Source organism: Hydra vulgaris, chromosome 12, assembly GCF_038396675.1.
Source record: "Hydra vulgaris chromosome 12, alternate assembly HydraT2T_AEP".
Classification (NCBI taxonomy): Eukaryota; Metazoa; Cnidaria; class Hydrozoa; order Anthoathecata; family Hydridae; genus Hydra; species Hydra vulgaris.
The window spans coordinates 65,692,748-65,717,478 of record NC_088931.1 but is presented as its reverse complement, the minus strand read 5'-3'; the positions used below and the strand labels follow the sequence as shown (position 1 = coordinate 65,717,478).

At 28.5% G+C, this 24,731-nt stretch overlaps 2 protein-coding genes across 2 annotated transcripts in view; both read left to right on the top strand.

Moving 5' to 3' along the window:
• Nucleotides 1-24,731, top strand: part of LOC100212535 (copper-transporting ATPase 1) — a 78,578-nt gene that overhangs the window by 27,215 nt on the left and 26,632 nt on the right. Inside the window, exon 7 of the mRNA XM_065814161.1 lies at nt 14,408-14,628. Coding sequence (XP_065670233.1) covers nt 14,408-14,628 — 221 coding nt within the window. The remainder of the gene's footprint in view (nt 1-14,407; nt 14,629-24,731) is intronic.
• On the top strand, nt 1,399-4,050 carry LOC136088932 (uncharacterized). Its single transcript, XM_065814162.1, has 2 exons — nt 1,399-1,664; nt 1,766-4,050. Exon 2 carries the CDS (start codon nt 2,112-2,114, stop codon nt 4,017-4,019), a length of 1,908 nt encoding a protein of 635 aa, XP_065670234.1. The 5' UTR covers nt 1,399-1,664; nt 1,766-2,111; the 3' UTR covers nt 4,020-4,050.

The window sequence follows — 24,731 nt, the reverse complement described above, 5'->3', positions numbered from 1 at the left end:
ATAGTATTAAAGTAATAGTTTGTTTGAAAGTATATTCTTAAAACAATTTATGCTAGAAATATCAACTAATTTCAAAATACAATCTTCAAAACAATTCAACAGAAAACTCTAGAACTTTATTTTGCTTAGTCAGCGTATTTTTTGAACCGATAGAATTAGTTTGTTCGTAGATTTAGCGGGTTTTTAGTGTTTGCAAATATTCTGTTTATTCTTCCGCACCACGATGTTTTGAGAACATTCAAGTTTATGTATGTTTCCATGTATGTCCATAAAACAAAAATTTTTTGTTTTATGGACAAACATAAACTTATATGTTCTCAAAACCACTACAAAACCTGGCCAGTTTTTCTCAACTAAATATTATTTGCGTGGTCAGTAGTCGAGAGCCATCGCTCCTGCTTACCGAACTAGCCTGTATCAGTGTGAGGCAGAACCATTTTCCTCGACATTCCCAAAGTTCAACACAATGCGTTTTTAGTTACTGACACAAAATAATAACACTTCATCGCGCTTTAAATTAACGAAAATATCAAATAACTTTTTGCAATATTTTTTATAATAAGGTCATTCCATGCCAAGTGGTGCAAATTTTAATGAGGTCCCTCATGGACCATCTCAGATTTTATTGAAATTTTTTGATTTTGTACATATATATGTTAAAAGCATGTTTTAAAAATTTTAGATCAATATCTAATATGGTTCTTGAGAAAACGCTATTTAAGTAGTGGGCTATTTTGCATAAAATTTTACTCTACAAGAAAAAAGGGTTTTTTCATCATTTTTAACAGCCAATAACTTTTGAACAAGTTAGTTTTATACTTCAATTATTATAAGATAGCAAGTGTGCTGTGGATACTTTGAAAAAAGAAAAAAATATTATTTCTGGCATCTTAACTTTTTCCATAATGGCGGGCTAAAGTTGATTTTTTTGTTTTAAGAATAAGTTTTTTTGTGATTTTAAAGACCTTAATCTTAAAAACTAGTTACAAAGTTAATACAAATCAAATTGCCTGCTGATCTACATGTGGTGGATAAACATTTTTAAAAAAATCAGTTGATTAAAGAGCTGCATTCAAAAGTTATAGGTCTCCAAAATGAGTCAGATCGAGATTTTCGTAAAATTGATCTGTGATGCAAAGCATCTGTTACCTAAGATGGCACTTTTTTTTTTATATAAAATTTTTTATACGCATCAATTAAAGACTGTTAATTAATAAAAACCAAAAAAATTAATGGGCGCTTATTTATAACCCCCAAAAGGTAGTCTCTAAAAGTCAGGTAAATTTTCCATAAAAAATTATTACTTTTTAAAAGTTTAGTTATTGTTTCATTTAATTCTATATTACTAGTATGTCAATCTAAAAAGTACTAATAAAACCAAATAAATTGTTGTATTTTAGAACTAATTAATAATAAGTAATATGCCTGAGCTTTCTACTTGCTGTATTGGTAAAGCATTAAATGAACAGTGCTATCTATCTAATAAAAGTAAAGCTACCAAGAACTGTCTAAACTAAACCAAGAGCTTATTTCTTTGAGAAGCAAAATAAATCCCATAGATTTTATTTGTAGCTATCACGAGAAAGTTTACTTGTCGAGGTATGAAAATGAACATCGCAGGTATTGTTGTAATCCGTTGAACAAGCACGCAAAAAATGTGAAAAGTAAGTTTCAATATTTAATATCTTAATTTAATAAAAATACCTTAATAACACTAAATAAATAAATAAAAAAATATTTAATAATTATTTCTGTTATTTTTTAGATTCTCTTAGAGTTATCAGTCTTTCATATGCCAAAGATTTTGGTTTAATACCTGGTCAAAAAATTTGCACTAGTTGCAGAAAAGTTCTGAATTGCAAACATAATACAAAAGAAAATGAACTCCAAGAAAAAGAAATTTATGTTGACAACCATACATTAAAAGAAGATCTTAATTCAAGTATTGCAAGTTTTGGATGCTCACCTCTAAAACTTGTTTCAAAAAAAGATAGAGTTGCATATGGAAAGCGTAAAATTGATAGCGTAAGAGCTCATACACAAAAGGCTGTTGCCAATGTGCTAGGTTTAGAAATAGCTGCACTTTGTGGAATTGAATCACCCTCAAAAAAATGTTTGAAAAAACAAACACAGATTTAGACAATATTATGACTCAAATTAAGTCAAAATTTGAAAAAACATTGTCAAATTCTGAAAAAATCACACTTCTTACACTCACTCCAGACAGTTGGTCAATAGAGAAAACTCAGAAGTTTTTTTTTACTTCAAAAAGATCTGTAGTACAAGCCAGAAAATTAAGTAAAAAAAGTGGAATACTATCAAAACCTTCTCCAAAATCGGGTAGAAAACTAAGCGAAGATGTAATTACAGAGGTTGTTCATTTCTACGAATGCGATGAATATTCAAGGGTTTGTCCAGGAAAAAAAGAGTTTGTTTCAGTTAAAGTAGATAGTAAAAAGCAACATATCCAAAAGCGCCTTCTACTAGTCAATATGAAAGAGCTACATATTGAGTTTAAAAAGAAATATAATTATCTTAAAGTTGGATTTTCAAAATTTTGTGAGCTAAGGCCCAAGTGGTGCATTCCTGTGGGTGGTGCTTCTGGTCTGCATGCAGTTTGTGTTTGCCAGTACCATCAAAATGTAAAGCTCCTTGTACAGAAAATTCCTGGAGTTTCTGATTACAAAATCTTATTAAAATTAATGGTTTGTAGCATTGAAAGTAGAGATTGTATGCTGCATAGCTGCGATAAATGTCCTGCTAAAAAGGTTTTGTTAGACTACATTGACACTTTGTTTACAGAAAAAGAAATTAGTGAAGTTAACTTTTATCAATGGCAAAAATCAAATTACCAATGTACTTTAGTACCAGCAACTCTACCTTTAGATGAATTTATTGAAATGGTTTATGAACAGTTAGATAGTTTACGAGTGCATCATTTTATATCAAAAAGTCAAGCCACCTACTACCAACATTTGAAAACTAATTTAAAAGAAAATCAAGCTTTGGTTCTTCTTGACTTTGCAGAAAACTATAGTTTTCTAATACAGGATGCAGTGCAAGGTTTTCACTGGAATAACAGCCAAGCAACTGTGCACCCCTTTGTTGCGTATTTTATAAAAGATGGAAAACTTGATAGTCAAAGTTATTGTGTTATATCAGATCATCTGAAACATGGAACAGATGCTGTTCATTGCTTTATCGGTAATGTTATTGATAAACTTAAACAGTTACAAACATTTGAACACATTATCTATTTTAGTGATGGAGCTGCATCACAATATAAAAATTACAAAAATCTTATCAACTTATGCTACCATAAACACGATTTTGACATGACTGCAGAGTGGCACTTTTTTGCAACATCACATGGTAAAAACCCTTGTGATGGTGTTGGTGGAACAGTGAAACGTCTTGTTGCACGAGCCAGTCTACAATCACTAAACGATCCTATTGACACACCAAGCAAAATGTACAGCTGGTGTGTTCAACATGTCAAAGGAATATCTTTTTTTTTTGTTGACAAAGTTTCAATAGAAACACATACTACAAACTTCAATTTGGAAGAGAGATATCGTTCTTGTTCGACAATACCTGGGACACAAAACCACCACAGTTTTATCCCAATGTCACTTACCTCAATAAAAATAAGAAGAGTCTCATTTGATATTATTTGCACTAATGTGGATTTTTCTACTTGCAGAATTTATATTAATAAAATTTCCAGTTACTCACCAGGAGAATATGTGGCCTGCGTTTACGATGCTCAATGGTATTTAGGAAATATTCTTAGTATTTCAGAAGAGCATCAAGATCTTAATATGAAATTCATGAAAAAGTCTTTATGTAACAAGTTTACGTGGCCATGCAGAGATGATCTTTGTTGGGTACCTCTAATGCATATTTTATGCAAAGTGCAATCTCTTAAAGTCCAGTCAAACAGTGGAAGATTTTATAGTATTGACTTAAAAGAAATCAATGAGATTATTTTATTATTTGAGAAATTTAACTTTTTGTAAATTTTGTTATTTTTGTTTATTTTCTTAAAAACATTTTGTTTGTTTTTCATTAAAAAAATTATTGTATTATAAAGAGGGGAGGGGACAGAGGGGAGGGGACTTTATCTATTGGGATTTAAAAGTTCTTTATCTAAAGGGATTAAAAGGCTTTAAGCATTGATATTTTTTAATTGATATTTCATAATAAATAACATTATATAATTCAATGCATTTATTTATTATGTCAATTTCAGAATTTTATGGAAAATTTACCTGACTTTTAGAGACTACCTTTTGGGTGTTATAAATAAGCGCCCATTAATTTTTTTAGTTTTTATTAATTAACAGTCTTTAATTGATGCGTATAAAAAATTTTATATAAAAAAAAAAGTGCCATCTTAGGTAACAGATGCTTTGCATCACAGATCAATTTTATGAAAATCTCGATCTGACTCATTTTGGAGACCTATAACTTTTGAATGCAGCTCTTTAATCAACTGATTTTTTTAAAAATGTTTATCCACCACATGTAGATCAGCAGGCAATTTGATTTGTATTAACTTTGTAACTAGTTTTTAAGATTAAGGTCTTTAAAATCACAAAAACACTTATTCTTAAAACAAAAAAATCAACTTTAGCCTGCCATTATGGAAAAAGTTAAGATGCCAGAAATAATATTTTTTTCTTTTTTCAAAGTATCCACAGCACACTTGCTATCTTATAATAATTGAAGTATAAAACTATTTTGTTCAAAAGTTATTGGCTGTTAAAAATGATGAAAAAACCCTTTTTTCTTGTAGAGTGAAATTTTATGCAAAATAGCCCACTACTTAAATAGCGTTTTCTCAAGAACCATATTAGATATTGATCTAAAATTTTCAAAACATGCTTTTAACATATATATGTACAAAATCAAAAAATTTCAATAAAATCTGAGATGGTCCATAAGGGACCTTTGCACCACTTGGCATGGAATGACCCAATAACGTATTAACATATTTAACATATTTTTTATAATAACAATATTATTAAGATTATTATGAAGTTAACTTATGTTATACCGGAGTTATTAATTTTTTGGTATCTCCTTGTTTAACTTTTTTTTTAAAAAGAAAAATTGTTATCTTAAAAACATTAAATGCACACAATTAGATAAATTTATTAAAAATAGCTAAGTTTATTATAAATAACTAAGCAATTGAGTTCAAATATGTTTTAAACAAAAAAAATTTAATTTACAATCAAACACGTGTATAACAAATTAAAAAAAAACAGAAATTTTTGAACTTTTATATTGCATTAATGCGTAATATGACAAACCTAAAATAAAAATTTTAGCAGATAAGTAGACATAAAAGAAAAGAAAAAAAATAACTGGAAAACAATTTAACTGCTTTTGGTAACCTGTTGTGATACTTCAGTTGCTGTCATGATGCAGCAGTTTTTGTCGATGTTGTTTAATGACATTATTTCATGTTGGCTTTTAGTAAACTTTAGTTTAATTTGAAAGACATCACAATGGATTTAAAATATTTTAATTAAAAAGCAAAATATAAAATGCTTCAAGGAGCCAAACTATAAACATTAAAGATAAAAAATCAAATTGAAATATAAATAAATTGTATTTATATAGCTAAATATATTGTCTTGGCTTTTAGTAAATTTTAAAACCAGTGAGTTCAATAAATGAAACTACCAATTGATTATTTTTAACAATAGAATGTTGCATCATTATATTATGATAATTGGATGATAAATCAATTTAACTATATTTTGAAGTTTATGTTTAATTGGTAATAAAAGAGTTAAAGTTTTAATTAAAAAAATCAAAACAAATATACATAATATATATTAAAAAGAAAAAAGTTACAAATTTAAAAAAAAAAAATGCAAAATAAAAAATAACAGAAGAAAAAGCGGCAACAAAAAAGTCATATCTTCACTGATAGAAGACATTTACAACCTTTTGGCTGCTGTTTTTTCTTTGGTGCCTCCCAACACCCAGGTATGGATGAGCCCTCCATTTGAAAAAGGGCTTTTCCATACTGCCATTATTATACCACTTATTGAAGGACCTCTCTGAGGCCCTGGGTGTTGGGATCGATAAGCTTGGTAGCTCTCAAATGTTAACAAATCTTAAACTACAAATAGAATTAATTTAATAAAAATTATACATATTTGCAATTTTATTTAATCAAAATGTAAAGCATAACCTCACCATTTTAAAAAAATGATTAAAGATATTTAAAAAAAAATTTTTTAAAAGGGTTAAACATGTAAAAAAAATTTATTTTAACAAAAATATATAGTATAACGCTATCAGTTAAAAAATGTCATATTTATTAAATATTTCTTTCACCTATTGCACATATTTCTCTATACAAAATGTATAAAATATAAAACACAGCTCTACCAGTTATGCATCTACCAGACACTTAAGACAAAAAAATATACCTCAAAATAATCAATAAAATAATAATAACATATATTTATATATATAAAAAAATAATTGTTTTATCCATCCCCCTCATTTCCTCCATAAAGTTTTAGTGTAAACTAAAACTATAAACTAAAATAAACTTTAAATCTAAATATAACTGCTTTATTTATTTAACTATACTAATCATATAATTTATACTTAGTTTTTGTTCCAACCAATCATATAATTTATACTTAGTTTTTGTTCCAACCAATCATATAATTTATACTTAGTTTTTGTTCCAACCCTCCTAGAAGAAAAAATAAAATAAAGCTAAAGTACTTGAAGTTTTAAAACTCCAGTTACAGTACAAATAAACAAATTCTTATTAACAAATATCTAAGCAAAAACACTGACTTATTTCATTCTTCACTTCTGTGTCTAAACAATAAAAGCACTTAAATGTATAGGTATTAAAATATCTACTAAATACATACTGTCACATTCAACTAACTAATGTCACTACGTACCTTTATTAGCTCTCTCTTAATCAACTAAAGAATTAAAATTTTAAACTTACTTGATATAAATTGGTAAAAATCTTATGTCTTACTAAGAATTCTAAAATACTTCTCTTTATTATTTACAATATAATTTTAAGTAGGACCTAAGTTCTTGGGCTTATTGTGTAAGATTATAAAAACTTATTGTTTTACTTTAAAGACAGCAACAACATTGTAAAAAACATTTTAGTTACTTTGTAAAAAATAAAAATTCTTTTAAACTTACTTTTAAACTACCACTCTCTTCATTGTTGTCAACTAAACAGAAAAACAAACAATTTATAGTACATTTTCACTTTGGTAGTAGGTTAATAAGTAGATTAAATAGATCTTTGATTTATTTAATCTACTCTAACATTCTTCTTTTTTTCTTTTTTCTTTATTTTCTTTATTATTCTTTATTTAATCTACTCTAACATAATTATTAATAAACTTCAATTATTTTTCTACAACTCAGTGTAATTATAACATGGATATTTTTTAAGTAATTAAAAAATATTTAAGATTATAATATATAAGATTTTAAAAACCTAAAAAATTTTAAACCTACTTCAAAGAAAACAGATATTAAAAAGTATTTTCATTCCTTTTTAAAAAGTAAAAATGCTTTTTAACTTACTTTCTCCAATAATACTGTCAACATCAAAACAGATTAACAAAGAAATATTTAAGTCGATTCTTTCTTAAATCTCTTTTAATTACTTTAATAATAAAATAAATATTTAGTCTTTCTGGATTGAATTAATTTACAAAAATTTAAAGTTCGTTTAAACCATTTTATTATTGTAAAGTTAATTTAAATCAACAAACATATACGAACTGCAATTTATAAAATTTATAACAAAATGGAACAAAACTTACTTCTTAGTAATTCAGCAACTAAAAATAAACATATTTTAAGAACATCGTGATTCTAAAATATTTATAGCAAAATCATGTAATGAACAGCGCTAAAGGCAAAAAATCAAATTGATATTAAACAAATTGTATATATGGCAAAATAATTTGTTTAGCTTTTAGTTTATAAAATAATTTGTCTTGTCTTTAAGTTTTTAGTTTTATAAAACAAATTGTATATATGGCAAAATAATTTGTTTAGCTTTTAGTTTATAAAATAGTTTGTCTTGGCTTTAAGTTTTTAGTTTTATAAAACAAATTGTATATATGAGCCTATGAGAGTAAAAGTGGACCAAGTCCAATTTTTTTCAAATGACCCTTATGTATGTAAAACTGCTAAAAATTTGCTATATTTTTAGAGCAAAAATGGACCTAGTCTATAACACATTTATTTCTTATTCAACAGAGGGCAGCACATTTTTACTCTAACAATAAATCACCAGGTATAGAGAGTAATAGTGGACCAAGTCCATTGATAGTGCTTTAATGTAAGAAATCAAGATTCAAGACCACATAAACTACACATTTTCTTAGAATTATTATTATTATATTAGAACAAGAATAACATTTGTACAGGTAAGATGCTTTAAATGAATATCTGATGGTTTCATATTAATATAGTGAAGTATACAGCACTTTCACACTTTATAAAGTGACAAAACTGAAATAGTTTGGTGAGCGATAATATAAGATTTATTCAATTGCTCTCAGCAGGAATATAAATATTGATTTGTTAGACAGTAGATATAATGGTCTGTCACTACCAAAGTTACAGCCTTTTTAGAAAGGTCTATTTTGTGGCTTTAATAACATCTAGCTAGGGGAGCACTTGCATGCATGTTGTGTACATGTACATTATTCTTTCTAATAATATTCTGAATGTATGTAATATTTAAAAAATATTTATTGTAGAATAGTGTAAACATGCATTCACGAGCCGCACACATGGTGTCACTGGCATTGATAAAGTGCAAGAAGGTTCAGAGATCTCTAGCTACAGATACAACAATTGCAGATCCTAACTTAGCAGCAGATATACAGACAGAACGTTCTACATTAGCAGCTGAATCTCTGATTGTAGCCGATAATTCACCGGTTGTAGCAGTTGAATCTCCGATTGTAACAACTGAATCTCCGATTGTAACAACTGAATCTCCGATTGTAACCGATCAACGCCCTCGAAAACGAAACTGTTGTGTAACGAACTGGAAGAAAAATGTAATTAAGCGCTTACGAAATACAGGTAGCGAATATGTAAAGCATGGCAGAACGTTACAAAAAGCTAAGAAATTAAACAAACATTATTTAATAAATCACAGTTGCAAAAACAAATGTGCTGAAAATTTGACTTTAGAGCAGACTAAAACTCTGTTTGAAAATTTCTGGAAATTGGGAGATTTTGATGCACAAAATCTGTTTCTTGCTGGCTGCGTGAAACAATCAACAGTAGAACGTAGACGACCAAGAGTAAGAAAAAACAAAATTACAAAAAATGAAAAGAAACATGCAAAGGATTTTGCACGAGTATACTCTGTGTTTGCAGATAATAAGCCCGTTACTGTTTGCAAACCATACTTCTTGGCGATATTTGACATTAGCAGCGGTCGACTAAATCGTGCGTTAGTCAACCAACGGGAGAATGGTGGTGTGTCAGGCAAAGATGAACGAGGAAAATATGATCACAAGACACAACGCATTCATGAGGAACACATCACTCGCATTGACGGTATTCACTATGTACAACATGTATAGAGAAAAATGCATGCAGGATTCAGTTGAACCCCAAAAAGAGTGGAAATTTCGGGACATTTTTAATCATGAATTTAACTTGACGTTCCATCAGCCACTAAAAGATACGTGCAAGAAATGTGACATTTTTAAAACAGACATTGAAATAGAAAAAACTGATCACAAAAAATCTCAACTAAAAGCAGCGCATGAGATTCGTTTGCGCAAAGCAGAGAAGGCGCGTCAATCCTTAAAACTAGAAAAGGAAAATAAAGACAATAAACATGCATCTTTTTGTTTTGACCTGCAAAAGGTCATGTCATTGTCTTGCCTTACAACCAATGAAGTTTATTATTGCCGGCAATTATCAGTGTATAATCTAGGCATTCATGACCTTAAAAATGACAATGCAGTATGGCATGAGGGAACAGCCTCACGAGGTGCAGGTGAGATCGGTTCATGCTTATTGGCATATTGTCAAAATCTGGCAAATAGGGATATTACGTCTATTACAGCATTCAGCCACTCGTGCGGCGTCCAAAATCGAAATATAAAAATTGCACTGTTATGGATGCATTTGATGCAGACGACGAGTATTGAACTGGTGAATCATAAGTTTATGGTCTCTGGGCATTCTTATTTGCCTAACGATGCAGATTTTGGAATAATCGAGAGAGCAAAACCAAAATCCACAGAGATCTTCGTGCCAGAACAGTGGTACAAATTGATCGAGAACTGCTCTATGAAGAAGCGCTTCAGTGTTGCAAGATTAAGCACTGATAATTTCAAGAGTGTGGAGCCCTTATTGAAATTAATTACAAATCGGAAAGTGGATGAGAGTGATCAGAAGGTCAACTGGCTGGATATGCAATGGCTGCAACTTAAAAAGAACGAGCCATACAAACTGTTCTTTAAATACTCTTTAGATGATGACGCATCATTCAGTTTCATTTCGCTAGCGAAACGCGGACGTCAAACAAATCTTAGTGAAGTGAGTTTGGCTCCACTGTACTGTGGAGCAACAAAACTGAGCAAAGAAAAATACTCAGATCTAATGAAACTGTTAAAGTATATTCCTCCCATCTATCATGACTTCTATCAAAAGTTGGAACACAGCGGTCACAACAAGGATGTACTAGAAGATGAACTGCTCGATGACAGCGGCGATGATGATCAGTAAATTTGTGTGGTTTTTATTGTACTGTTTGTAATAATGAGGACTATTTTTGCCGATAATTAGTAAATAGTAATTGTGTTTTTTTACAACATAGTATGAATTTGTACTACTTGTCTTAATTTGAATTGCTATTGTAAATGAATAATATAAAATTTGTTCATGATTTTACACTAAAATGATTTAGGGATTTGTTGATTATGTTTAGAGAAAAAATGGACCAAGTCCATAACTATTATTATATTATTAATAATTATTCAAAAATTTATTTGTGCATTTCACATATCTTGTTGTCTAAGAAAAAAGATTTAAAATGATACTAGACATCAATAATATTACATATGGCTGATTTATAATATATGCAAACACTAAGAACGCTTATTTCTAACAATATAGAAATATGGACTTGGTCCACTTTTACTCTTATGGGCTCATATGGCACAATAATTTGTCTTGAATGATTAAAAGCTGTGATCCAATAATGAAACTACTTATTTATCATTTTTTACAATAGGTACCAACGTTAAAGTAAGCCAAATGTCTATTAGTAATATAACAGTTATATAACACATATTACCACATACACAAACAATAAAAAAACATTTTACATTATTGTAAAAACACATTCATAAAAGTTATAAAGCACATATTACCACATACACATACTTGTCAAATCAGCATATATGCAAACAATAAACAAATATAACTTGAATTGTGCAAACAAAAATTTTAATGACATGAGAAAATTTAAGAAGATTTAAAGTAAACAAAATATAAATATATATATATACAAACAACACTCTTTACTTATATATATATATATATATATATATATTTTTTTTTTTTTTTTTTTTTTTTGATAATAACTGTAATCCACATAACCAAATTTAACCTTCACACACAATAACATGTCAGTGTTGGCACAAAATTTTTATTTATTTTTTTAAATTTTCTAAAAAAGAACAAAAATAGTTAATAGCATCACAAATATTTCAAAGTAGTAATAACCAATTTTATAGAAATAGCATTAGTATAACTTTTTTGTTGCATATAAAATGCCTTAAAAATAATTAGGCCTCATCCATACCCCTATTTTCCTTCTAAAAAATAAAATGTAAGTTCAATAAAAACAAAACTGCTAAAAAAAAATAAAGCTAAAAGAAAAGCTAAAACAAACAAAATGTAAATGATTTCAAAAATTAAAAGGAGTGATCCTTTCTACTTTATATCTAAAAAAATATTATATATAAATTGCTAAACTATTTTCTATACTTACTTCAATTATAATATGATCTTAATGGTGATTATTTATCTTAGTATGATTTTTTATCTAATATTTGAAAACTAATAAATAATAATTAAATTCCAAATAGTAAAAAGTTTTAATTCACTTGATCTTTCTCCAATGACTGCGTGCATTTTGAGAATGTGCTCTTTCAAACCCAGAAAAGCCTAGTAACTAATTAAAACTACTTTAAAACTGAAAGTGAAACGACGTTGAACGTTGACTCTAGCAATTATATTAAGATGGTTCAAAACTTTTTTCTCTTTATATTTATTTTCACAAAATTTATAGGGATTAAATTTTAACATAATAGAAAAATGTGTTTTTACAACTCAATAGGAAAGTTTTTTAAAAAAAGATGGTGTAATGTAATCACTCTCATTTATATTCAAATCAATATAGTTTGGAGAACACTGTTTATATTATGAATTTCAAATCTCATTTTTTCTTCTAAAATAATTGTCTTATAATCTTTATGGTATTTTTTGTTAACTTTTGACATTAATGGTGTTATTTTGATTTCACGCTAAGTTATGAATTTGATATTCATAAATTTTAGCAATTTTTTTGAATGTTCTGCAACAGCAAATTTTTTAATTTTTTCTTTAATTGTATGTTGTTGACTGGTATACTTTGAAATTATGTGTTTAGTTTTGTCAATATATAACTTTTTAAAGAAGCACTCAAGTTTGAAGATTCCAGATCAGGTGTTGTTAAAAAGTTTGTATTTTTTATAGTTTTAGTTTTTGAAGGCTTTTTGGTAATTTAAAGACAGGATTCTGCGCTTTTACATAACTTTTTTTGTTGTTATTTTTATTGAGTGAACTAGAACATTTATTATGTGTAACTTTTCTAAAATGTGCATTACAACACGATTGAATCAAATTTTGTGGTGATTTAATGATCTAATGAATGCTAAACCTATTGGACCAGTTTCAATTGCTAAACCTATGGGACCAGTATTAATTACTAAACCTATGGGATTGGTTTTAATTTCTAAACCTGTGGGACCAGTATTACTTGCTGAACCTATAACTTTTAAATTTTTTTTTTTTTTTTTTTTTTTTTTTTTTTTTTTATAATTCACCTCCCCAAGGCCAAAAAGGCCACTACAGATGAGGAGGCTACTTGTGGTTATAACCCTCTCTCAACTCTCTAACTCCGAAACACGAACCTTGACAAACAAGGCCGCTGCGCGGAGAAACAAGTTGAGTGCGGTACTACCAGGGACGTGGCAGGAATCGAACTCGGAACCTCTCGCTTATAAAGCGAGTGCTCTACCACTACACCACTACCACATGCTGCTAAAACTGTTAAACCTAACTGCATTTTCAATAGCAATTGATGGTTAAAGATTATTTGTATCAAACAAAACTTTCATTGCAATCAATATACCATGATTGAGCACATTCAACAAATTGCAACTTAAAGTTTTGTGTTGGTAATTTTAAATTAAAGTAATTTAAGTGAGTTGAATAACTAGAAGTTTTATAACTTGAGCAATTACTTGCATTGAAGCTTGTTTATGTGCCTTAATTGACGGTAAGGGTAGAGAAATCTTGTAAACCTTGGCTGGTAATTTTCCTTGTAAACCTTGGTTGGTAATCTTCCTTTTAAACTTTAATTGGTAATCTTCCTTGTAAACTTTTATTGTTAATCTTCCATGTAAACCTTGGTTGGTAATCTTCGTTGTAAACCTTGGTTGGTAATCTTCCTTTTAAACTTTAATTGGTAATCTTCCTTGTAAACTTTAATTGGTAATCTTCCTTGTAAACCTTGGTTGGTAATCATTCTTATAAACTATGGTTGGTAATCTTTATTGTAAACTTTGGTCAGCAATCTTCCATGTAAATTTTGAATGGTAATCTTTACTATGTTAACATCACAATAAAAGTACTCATTCCTGATCTTCAACACAAGTTAATGTTAGGAAGAGCTTTCGTTTGTGAAAAATTGCTTTAACTATTTTACAATTTCACTTTTAAATAAAAAATAGTAAGTTGTCAAAAAAAAATTGATAAAAATGCACTTTTATCATTCTTAGTTAATAAACAACATTGTTTTATGCATTTAAATCTAATATATTAATTTAATTATCATTTTTGAAATTTTCATACAGTTATATCAGTTATATTATATTTTAAAATTTTCATGCAGTGTTATTTTAAATGCAGTGTTATTTTAATATATAAAACACATCTAGGTAGAATGTATAGACATAATAAAATAATAATTTTTGTATTTTGTGACATCCTGGTGTCGAACTATGGACATTCAACATTAAAAGAAAAAAAGGTGACCATTTTTGAAGTTTAATAAAAAAGAAACATTTTTTTTTTATAGGTTATCGTAATTTTAATAGCCATTTGTGCTGGAGCCAATGGCAGTCCAAAAACATTTTTTGAATCACCTCCAATGTTGTTTACTTTTGTTTCCCTCGGAAGATGGCTTGAGCATATAGCTAAAAGAAAAACATCAGAATCATTGAATAAATTATTGTCTTTGCAGCCACAGGATGCTATATTGGTTACACTGAAGGATGAAAAAAAGCTTATAATTGATAAGTATGTCTTATTTTTTTTTTTAATTTACTTGACCTATAATGGAGCAGTGGTGTAGCATTAGGTTATGCTCCTTAAAGGGCTGTTAAAACATTATTTTAGTTGTCTGCTATGAATATAAATTAGCCTGGCATTGCTTTATTTATTCATTTATTTTAATAATTCCAATCTAGTTTTGATTTTTTTTTGTAATTTTATTTGATTTTAAAAGGAATTATCATCCTCTACTTTCAGACAACCATAATGTTACACTGCTGATATAGAAAATTATAATTTTATTTTTCCCCCGACTCTCAATCCATATTTTTGCCCCTCTGTTTTTGATGATAGACAAGACTACATGGATAAATAAGAAGACTAACACTCGCTACCAGGTTGCCATTGCATCTTTACTACATTTGTTTAAATTTTTGCTTTTTCATTTATTTATTTTTTATGTAATTATTTACAGGCAAATTTTATTTATTAAATGCAAAATTAATTTTAAAATTGTTTAAATTCGAATTTAGTTTTAAAACCTCCTGGATTCAGGCAAAAATGGAAGCTTTTATTCCTTCTCATCGAATTCAAGTTGAGCCTCATTCTACTCCATAGTTTTAACCTTCTTATGCAGCTGCTAAATCTGTTATTATCAGTTTATTAAATTTCTTATCTTATCTCAGAAGTTAGACTAGAGACTTTTGAAAAATTTAATGTCATATTAAGACTAAGATTAACACATTTCACTAAAACAAAATAATAAAGTATACCAAGAAAAAAAAACTTCGTTGTTTTACTCGAAGCTCGCCGTCTCCATGTTAGCCAATCTCTCAAAGTCTTTAAATATACTCCACAATCTACAGACTTCATAATTTATTCAAGCGCGTTTATTTCCAAATAGTTTTAGTAAATGACGTCATTGTAGAATTTCAATAAGAAATCTGAAAGTTCTTTTTTTTTATCAAATTATAGCATTTTTTTTTATTATTGTTATAGATTACTTAAGAATTTGCTTAGTTACTTATTATAATGTAAAAGTTTTTTTTTCATCATAAATTACTGTATAATTTCTTTAGTTATTTTATTTTTAATTTTCGCGAAGTTCGCATTAAAAGTATGAATAAAATATTTCAGATATTTTAAGCTTGTCTGTTGCTATAAATTATTTTAGTGTTATATTTATTGTTATATATATTTTTATATTATATAATCAAGAACAAATAAGATCCATAATGTGTTATTATAAAAAGTTATCACTTGACAAAGTTAAAAATCTTGAGTAATTCTTCATTAAAAAAAACTTCTTTAAATTTAGTTCTAAAATTAAGCATCATCAAGTCTCTAAAATTTAACTTGTAGAAGTGTATAAGTATTTAACTAAGTAATTAAAAACATCTTTTGAAGAAAAACATTATTTTTATACATTAAATGAGTTTTGTTTTGGATTTAATATTTTAATCACTATTTATAAAACAATGATTTTAAAAATTTTGCATTTCTTATTGTTCAATGATGTGAGTTAAAAACTTATTTAATTAAAAAGTTCATTTGTTTAGCTTTTTATTGATATATAGTTTGGTATGCTTTTAAAAAGATTTACTATTCGAATTTTAATTAGCTTTCAATGTTATGCCATCCAAATTTTATTTTAAAAATGTGCATTAAGATTTTTGTTTAAATGGCTGGTAGCGAAAGAGTTAACCTTATAAAAGTTTATTTAACAGCATTTGTTTGCAAAACTTTTCATTGGGTACAAGTATTCTCGAAATTCTTATTTAACTTTTTCTTAAAAATCATGCGAGAATATATTTAATGAAATTTATTCTGTAAAGCTTGTATTGCTTATTTTATTTTTAAAATTGAACAATTATTGGCCAAGATTGCAAAAAAGTGTAGCATTATCGAATAAATCTTAAAATTAAAACCGTTAAATGAAAAACTTTTCATTGTCAATATTGGTAGTTTTTTGATTTGTAATTTTATGAGACAGGTTTTAATGTAAAATACATGCTCAACACGACATATATTGGGAAATATTAAATATGTTTTTTAATGCGCGCTGCAACACATTGACAATTTTAATCACCATCTGTCTTTAGTTATTGCCATAAAACATTTATTATTGCTTTAATTAATAAAAAGCTGTCTGTAAATTTGTTAAGTGTAGTTTCTATAAATATTTTCTAACTAAAAATTTAAGAATTCAGCAAATATCTCTAATAAATGATGTCGTTTATCAAAATTCTTTATTAATTAAAAATTAAGAATTTGTAAAATGTCGTTTCGATAGGAGAACAAAAACCTCATAGTGATAAACAGCTTAGATAAACTAGAAAAAAAGTTTACATTGTTTACATTAAAAAAAAAATTCAGATTATATAATAAGGTGATCAATATCTTTTTTGAATATTTATTATATTTAAGAAAATATTTATTATATTTATTATATTTTAACATAAACATTCTAATTTTATTTGGTTCTTGCGCTCTATAAAAAAACATTCTTGTGTTTAGCTTCCTATAAAATTTATAGGAAAGTCATATGATTGATAATAAACGCCTATTTTTAAAAACAAATAAAACAAAAACAAACAATATTGATTTAAAAGAGAAAAAAATTCTACAATGATGTCATATACTAAAACTCTTTGGAATGAAATGCGCTTCAATAAATTATAAACTCTGTAGATTGCAGCAAATATTAGAAAGACTTTGAGAGATGGGCTAACATGGAGACGACAAGTTTCGAGTAAAACAACAAAGTTTGTTTTTCTTGGTATACTTTATTATTTTGTTTTACTTAAAAAAATTATGGCCCAAAAATTTTTTTATCTTCCTTTTTAATATGAACACAACTTGTTTCAGCACTTTGGGATTCCTTTAACATTTAAAACTTTAAAAAAAAAAATTTAATTCATTCACAATTTTAAGTTACATAAAATTTCAATGTATGTTTTTTTTTACTATTAAAATATTTTATATATCAGATGAGGATATGTTTTGGGTTAGGGTTAGGGTTATTTCTTTTTGAAAATGATAATTTTTAATAATCATAGATAATTATAAAAATTGTTTAAATCAAGTATGTATAGTGTCATGCTTATAAATTTTTAGAAGATGTAGTATGAATTTTGGGGCTTTCAGATATGGCCATTTTAGGTTTATCCAGGTATTATAGAGATCAGCGGACCATGAAAGAAATCTCTATAGCCAGATTCTGTATATTATGGCAGGTAAAGTGAAGTTTTTTGTGATAATCTTTAGCAAAATAACAAAAAAATTAACTAGATATTAAATATTAAATAGTACTGTTGATAGGAAGCAAATTCCTTTCAGTCTTTGCAAATCCCACAAGGCAGCTTGACATGGAACAGGTTGCACTAGGTTACATATTACCAATAGCAAGGTAATTATGAAGACCAGGCTGATCATGAATTACCTTAAGAAAAAGAATCAAATGTTTGACAAGTATATGTAGTGGTTTTCAGATGTAGTCAAGAGTAGTGTGTAACCTAGGGTATGACTTTTTTTTAACCCCATGCTCCTGTACTGTAGTTTGATTAACTTTTACCTAAAAAGCACGAAATGAACTATTATTTGCATATCTTTTGAAAAAAGTTCACCTCACCATTTGAAAATAGATTTTTAACTACGCAAACCAGTTTTGATTGTCGTCATCATTGAAATTTATTTAAGTTCAGTTAAATATTTTAATAAGTATATATTTTTTTTAATAAAAAATCTTTGAGACAATTTTTAAGATGCACATGCATTGACTGAAAAATATATACTCATTAAAATATTTAACTAAATTTCAATGATGACGACAATATAAACCGGTTTGTGTGGTTAAAAATCGATTTTTGAATGGCCGGGTGAGCTTTTTTCGAAAGATATGCAAATAATAGTTCATTTTATACTTTTTAGGTAAAAGTTCATCAAACTACAGTACAAGAGTATGGGGTTGAAAAAAACTCATAACTCTAGTGTAACCACACATGTCCACAAGCATCTTCTACATGCTTTAAAACTTACTTCTGCATGCAAGATTTTTAAAATATTATTTTAAAAACAATATTAAAAAATCTACTGTTAAAAAAGAGTTAAAATTTTTTTTTCGTTAGTTAATTTGCAACAAAACTTTTCATTGGATAGAAAATGATTCTAATGACCATTTTTTGCAGTAGTATAAACGAAAGGAAAAAAAAGTTAAATTTTTTCATTGAATGGAATTATTATTCTTTTATTTTGTAAAAAAATGCATTGCCGATTTTTTTTTTTTTTTACTATTATTATTATATGAACTTTAATGGTTCTTGAAAAATGTTTTTTCAGAAAACACAATCGTTGTTTAAAGTTGTTGTTATTTATTAAAGTTATTTAAAAGTTAGAAATCAATCATAAATTTATTTAAAAGATTAGAATTTATTGTAAAAAAAATGCTTATGTATAAAAAAAATCAGTTCAAGAAGAAAAATATGACTTTAATGTTGAAAACATTTTAAAAAGCGATCTCATGAAAAGGAAAGAATTTAACTTTATTGTTAAAAGCATTTTAAAGCTGTTTCAAGACATAAGTTTATTTTTTAGTCTTAAAAACATTATATGTATTATTATATAAAAACATTATATGTACTAATTTGTTTACTAAGTATTATAAAAAAGCCTACAGTCTTTTTTAAAGTCTTTTATGTATAAAATGCAAAAACATATTTTATTTGTGCTTTACTTTATACTTCATACTTCAAGGAAATATCTTCATGCATTTAAAAAAAAAAAATTTTTCAAAAGAATTTTTTAATTGACCTAATTTCTCTAAAATCCACTCTAAACACACTTATAAATACAAACACCTATAGATGGTATTCTATCACATGACGTTAAAATTCGCAGCCGCCATACTGTATGGCAAATAAAGTAAACAAAGCGAGCGTTTATTAGCATAATGTGTTTAATTACAATTATTTAGATAACATACCTTGAAGTAAATAGATTTTTAAAGAATATTTTTGAATAAATTTATGTAGAATTTAATTCTCTATCTTACGATATAAGTAATTTATTTTTGCTTAAAATAAAACTCTATTAAATATCTTGTTTTCAAAGGTGTATCATATTATAGTACACCTTTGAAAACAAAAATTTTGAATGCTTTGGAGTACTTTATATACAGTTTCTTATTCGAACATTACTAATAATTTATAAGTAATGTGCGAATAATTAAACTGTATATAAAGTACTTCAAAGCATTCAAAATAGAACACAGTGAACACATTTTGGTTGTTTAAGCATGTTAAATAACTTATTAAATTGTATTAATATTTTAAAATACTATGTATATAAATAATATGCTGAATTATTATGAATATTAAATTGTTTTTGTATATTAAAAGTATTTTTTTAAATAATTAATAACAATAATAATTGGCAACAAGCGAAACCACAAACTTAGAAAAATGTGTCATTTTAGAGGCAATCAACACTTGTGCTAAAGACATAAGCAAGTTGAAGGGGATCCAAATGAATATAATTTTATAATAAACTTCAAATTGTTGAAATTATATGTGTATCTTTTTTGCTGTCATGTCAAGAATGTTTTTCATAAAACAGACTTTTTATTGACAAATTAACTTATCCCATGGGTACTGTTCATAAGTTAAACTTTAAATTTAAAAGCTTGCTTAAAAGCAGTGTTTTTAATTAACCGCTCTTTGCATCAAAAACTGCTGCAAATAAAAGTATTCATAGTAGATGAATTTGATTGAAAGAGGACACGAATCAAATTCTAAAATTTTTTGAAATAAGTTTTAACATTTCAAGGACTTCCATAAATAATGCTAGTAAATACATAGTAGATCTGTAAGTATTCAAACATTTTCAAGCAAGGTGTTATAATGCTTAGAAGATCTATTTCATTTCATTGATTAGTGTGCAATGAGTTTCTCAGAAGAGGTGACTCTTTGTCATTTAAAGATGTTGTTAGTTGTGGGCCTTATGTAAAATTCTATATATTACCACTGAAAGTAACGTGTGTTGGACATAAGCAGTTTTTTTCTTATTTCATTGAATTAAACAATGAATGTAAACAACTGGAACTTAATAATGAATCTCAATAATGACTTAATAACACAATCTTTTGTTGATACTATAAACTAACATGATTCTAGACGTTTTAAGTTGGATTTTTAAGAAATCAATTTTCAAATACATATATTTCAAAAATATGCTCAAATTGAAAAAAAATGCTGGACTGGCACGTTTAAAAAAATATACATTACAACTTTTTTTAGAATTGTGTTCTATATAAAGTACAACTTCTCTAATTCAAATTTTATAGGTGAAAATAAAAGTTTAAATAAAGAGACTTTTTAGGCATACAATATCTGCTAAGTATATGTGCATACTTTACGGAAGTACTCCACGGAAAGATGTGATTTATAATTTGTGTCCTATTCGTTAAATTTCAATTTATACAGGTCTACCCCACTAACAAGCTGTAATTTTGTAACATATTTAATTGCAGTAGTAGCCTGTAATGTTTGAGCATATTTCTCCATTTTCACAACAATATATACAGCTAAACTTTTAAACGTTGAAATAAAAAAATATATTACGGATTTGGAAATAAAAATTCAACAACTTGCTGAAAATCCTTTTTTGTGGAGGATTTCATGGACATTTACTACTAATTTTAGGTTTTTGGGTTTATCCTCTCTAACCTTGATATCTTATAGACTTATTATTATTGTAATGGTTCCTATAGAAAGAAAAAATCCTTAAAAAAGTTGATGATACATAATTTTAAATATGTTGATTTGGCGTTTTTGTGTATATTTGAGCATATTTTCAAGTACATGTACATATTAAATACTTTGTTTTAAGAAAGCATAAAAATGAAAGCAAAAATAACTAATAAGTCACAAAAACTCAAATTCCTTTTCAAATGGAAGAATCTTCTTATTATACAGCTGGCTTTAATCAACAAACTTTTAGGATTTTCCGTCATTTTAAATTTTGAGTAAAAACTTAGCTTGAGCTATTTTTGTTTACAGATATCAAAAATTTAAGATGCATCATTGAATTCAATGAAATGTAATGTAAATTTTCCTAACTAATCCATTAAGTAAAATCAGTCTTTTAAGTGATAATCAGTATTTTTATCTGCATTCCACAATTTTACACGATTTGCAGTTACTCTGATTCAGGTATGAATACTATTTAATACTGTTATGAGGTTTACTCTATTCTAACTCTTCTTATTCTAACTATTCTTACTCTATTCTAACTCTATTCAATGATATATGGCCTTTTTTCCAATTTTTTTCATTTCTTTAAGCAGCACAAGCCATAAATAATACTGTAACAGCTTCATATGCTTTTAGAAGTGTTTATTTGTGGCTTGAGATCAACATACAACATACTTGTACTATACAAGTCCTTGAAATGTTACAGCTTATTTTATAAATTTTTTGATTTGATTTATTTTTTTTACTTCTTACATATCTTAAAACCAATGAAGACCTTAATATCAAACTTTTATCAAATGCGTATACTTTTCTTAACTACAGGGTTCAATGTAAAGAGCAGCTACTTTTAAAGTAAGTCAGATCAGGTTATCCTGCTACTGGTAACATGTAACCCAGTACAATCTGCTTCATGTCCTGCTGCCTTGTAGGATACAACTTTTTAGGCAAAGGCTAGGAGATGCCAACTCCGACTTAAAACACCCCCTGCCTTGGGGCTCTTGGTTGAGTAAAGGCTAGAGATGGTGTCTCGATAAAAATACTCATCTTGGGCAGATGTTAAATGCACCCGGCTACTGTCTTGTAGAAGGCCTCCTAGGCAAAGACTTAAGGGGTAAACAGATTCTATCTGTTGACCAGCCTTGCACCCCTTCTTCATCTATTAAGCTGGCGCAGATGTATTTTTAATACATTGTTTCCAGTTTAGGATGTTGAATGCTAGATCTTCTTGACTCAATGCACAGATTTTGCTTGCGTCTCTGTTTTTATGACTAGGCAACTCATTCTATTATCTCCTAATGAGGGTACAGCTCTAAAACTCAGTTTTATGGTTCTGAGGCCGGCTGGTAGTCAGGTTTCCCGAACTCTGTGGTAGGTCTCAGAGAGGCTGATTCCATCAACAGCTGAAAAATATCAAAGTATTAACAGTGTCATCTTGCGCATGGATGGTGTCCCTGTTTGTACTTTTGGTGTGCATTGTGGAGGCCACATTTGGAGCCCTTTGTTACAGCTTAGGGTTTATTAGTAGTAATGAGGCAATTGCTTGGGCTATTAAACGGTGTTCTGAGTACTATCTATGCTTCAAGTCAAGTTCTTCAATCTAATTTAAAAATGAATAAGTACCAAAAACTATAAAACACAAAAAACCATTATCATCACCAAGTTTTTTTTTTTTTTTTTTTTTTTTTTTAGATTATTCACCTCCCCAAGGCCCAAGGGGGGCCACTACAGTCGAGAAGGCTACTCATTTTTTTGTGTTTTTATTTTTTAATTATTATTCGTGGTGCAACCCTCTCTCAACTCTTTAACTCCGAAACACGAACCTTGCCGAGCAAGGCCGCTGCGCGGAGAAACTAAGTTGAGCGCGGTACTTCCAGGGACGTGGTGGGAGTCGAACTCGGAACCTCTCGCTTACAAAGCAACCGCTCTTACCACTACACCACTACCGCATTTTCTCTAAACCTATCATTCACTAATATTTGTGGTCTTCGAAGTAACTTTTCTTCTGTTGAGTCTTATCTCTTGCAAAGTTCATCAGACCTACTTGCTCTTTGTGAGACTAATTTGAGTTCGGCTGTCTCATCTTGTGATCTTAGTGTTGATGGTTATCTTCCTCTAATTCATAAAGACTCCAATAGTCACATGCTTGGCCTCGGCGTGATTTTCTTCGTGATGGCCCTTGGGTAGAAATCTTTCGTCTTCCTGTCGACAAATGTGCTTCTTACATAACTTCGTGGATTCAGGCTGGAATGGAATCTTTTATTCCCTCTCGACGTTTCCAGGTCAAGTCCCACTCTCCTCCATGGTTTTCCTCACACTGTGCTGCTGCGATTGCAAATCGAAACCGTTACTTCCATATTTATCAGCCAAACAATTCTCCAGAAAACAGACGTCTGTTTATTACTGCTAGAAACCATTGTAAAAAGGTTTTGTGTAACGCCAAAACCAGCTATTCTCAGGTCATGAAATCTCGTCTCAAAAATTAGGCTCTCGTGGCTTCTGGAGAATCTTTAATAATATCAATAATAAGGGCAAATCTATAATTCCGCCTCTCTTGTATGGTTCAGACTTAGTCACCTCACCTAAAGACAAAGCTGAATTGTTTGCTAAAAACTTTTCATCAATATCATCTCTTGATTCCACTAGTTGGGTTCTACCTGATATTGCCAACAAACAGGTTGATCCATTGCTTTACATTCATATCACTCCAGCATCTTTATCTAAGGTGATTTCCTGCCTAGACTCTACAGCTTGTGGCCCGGACAACATACCTGTTATTGTCTTGCAGAAGTGTTCTCCGAAGCTGTCGTCTATACTCTCAAAACTATTCAACAAGTGCTTATCAGAGTTTTGTTTTCCAGCATGCTGGAAAGCGGCATCTGTTATCCCTATCTTCAAAAATTCTGGAGAGCGATCTGATTCGTCTAACTACCGTCCCATAAGTCTTCTTCCTATCTTAAGCAAGGTTTTTGAATCTTTAATTAACCAACACTTAATTTCTCATCTTGAATCTAATAACTTACTTTCTGACCATCAATATGGATCTTCTCGTTCTACAGCTGATTTGCTAACAGTAATAACTGACAGGTTTTATCGTGCATTAGATGAAAGTGGAGAGATTAAGGCCATCGCTCTTGACATTTCAAAAGCTTTTGATAAAGTTTGGCATGCTGGTCTTCTCCATAAGCTTTCTTCTTATGGTGTATCCGGCAACATCTTTAAGATCATTGAATCCTTCCTTTCCAATCGTAGCATAAAAGTTGTCCTCGATGGACAACACTCTTCTTCTTATTCTGTAACTTCAGGGGTTCCTGATGGTTCTATCTCTAGGCCCTATACTCTTTTTAATTTACATTAATGATCTTCCAGATATTGAGCTTGAAA

Excerpts from the sequence above, each read along its gene's own strand:
- LOC136088932 (XM_065814162.1), top strand. The coding sequence starts at position 2,112 with ATGTTTGAAAAAACAAACACAGATTTAGACAATATTATGACTCAAATT.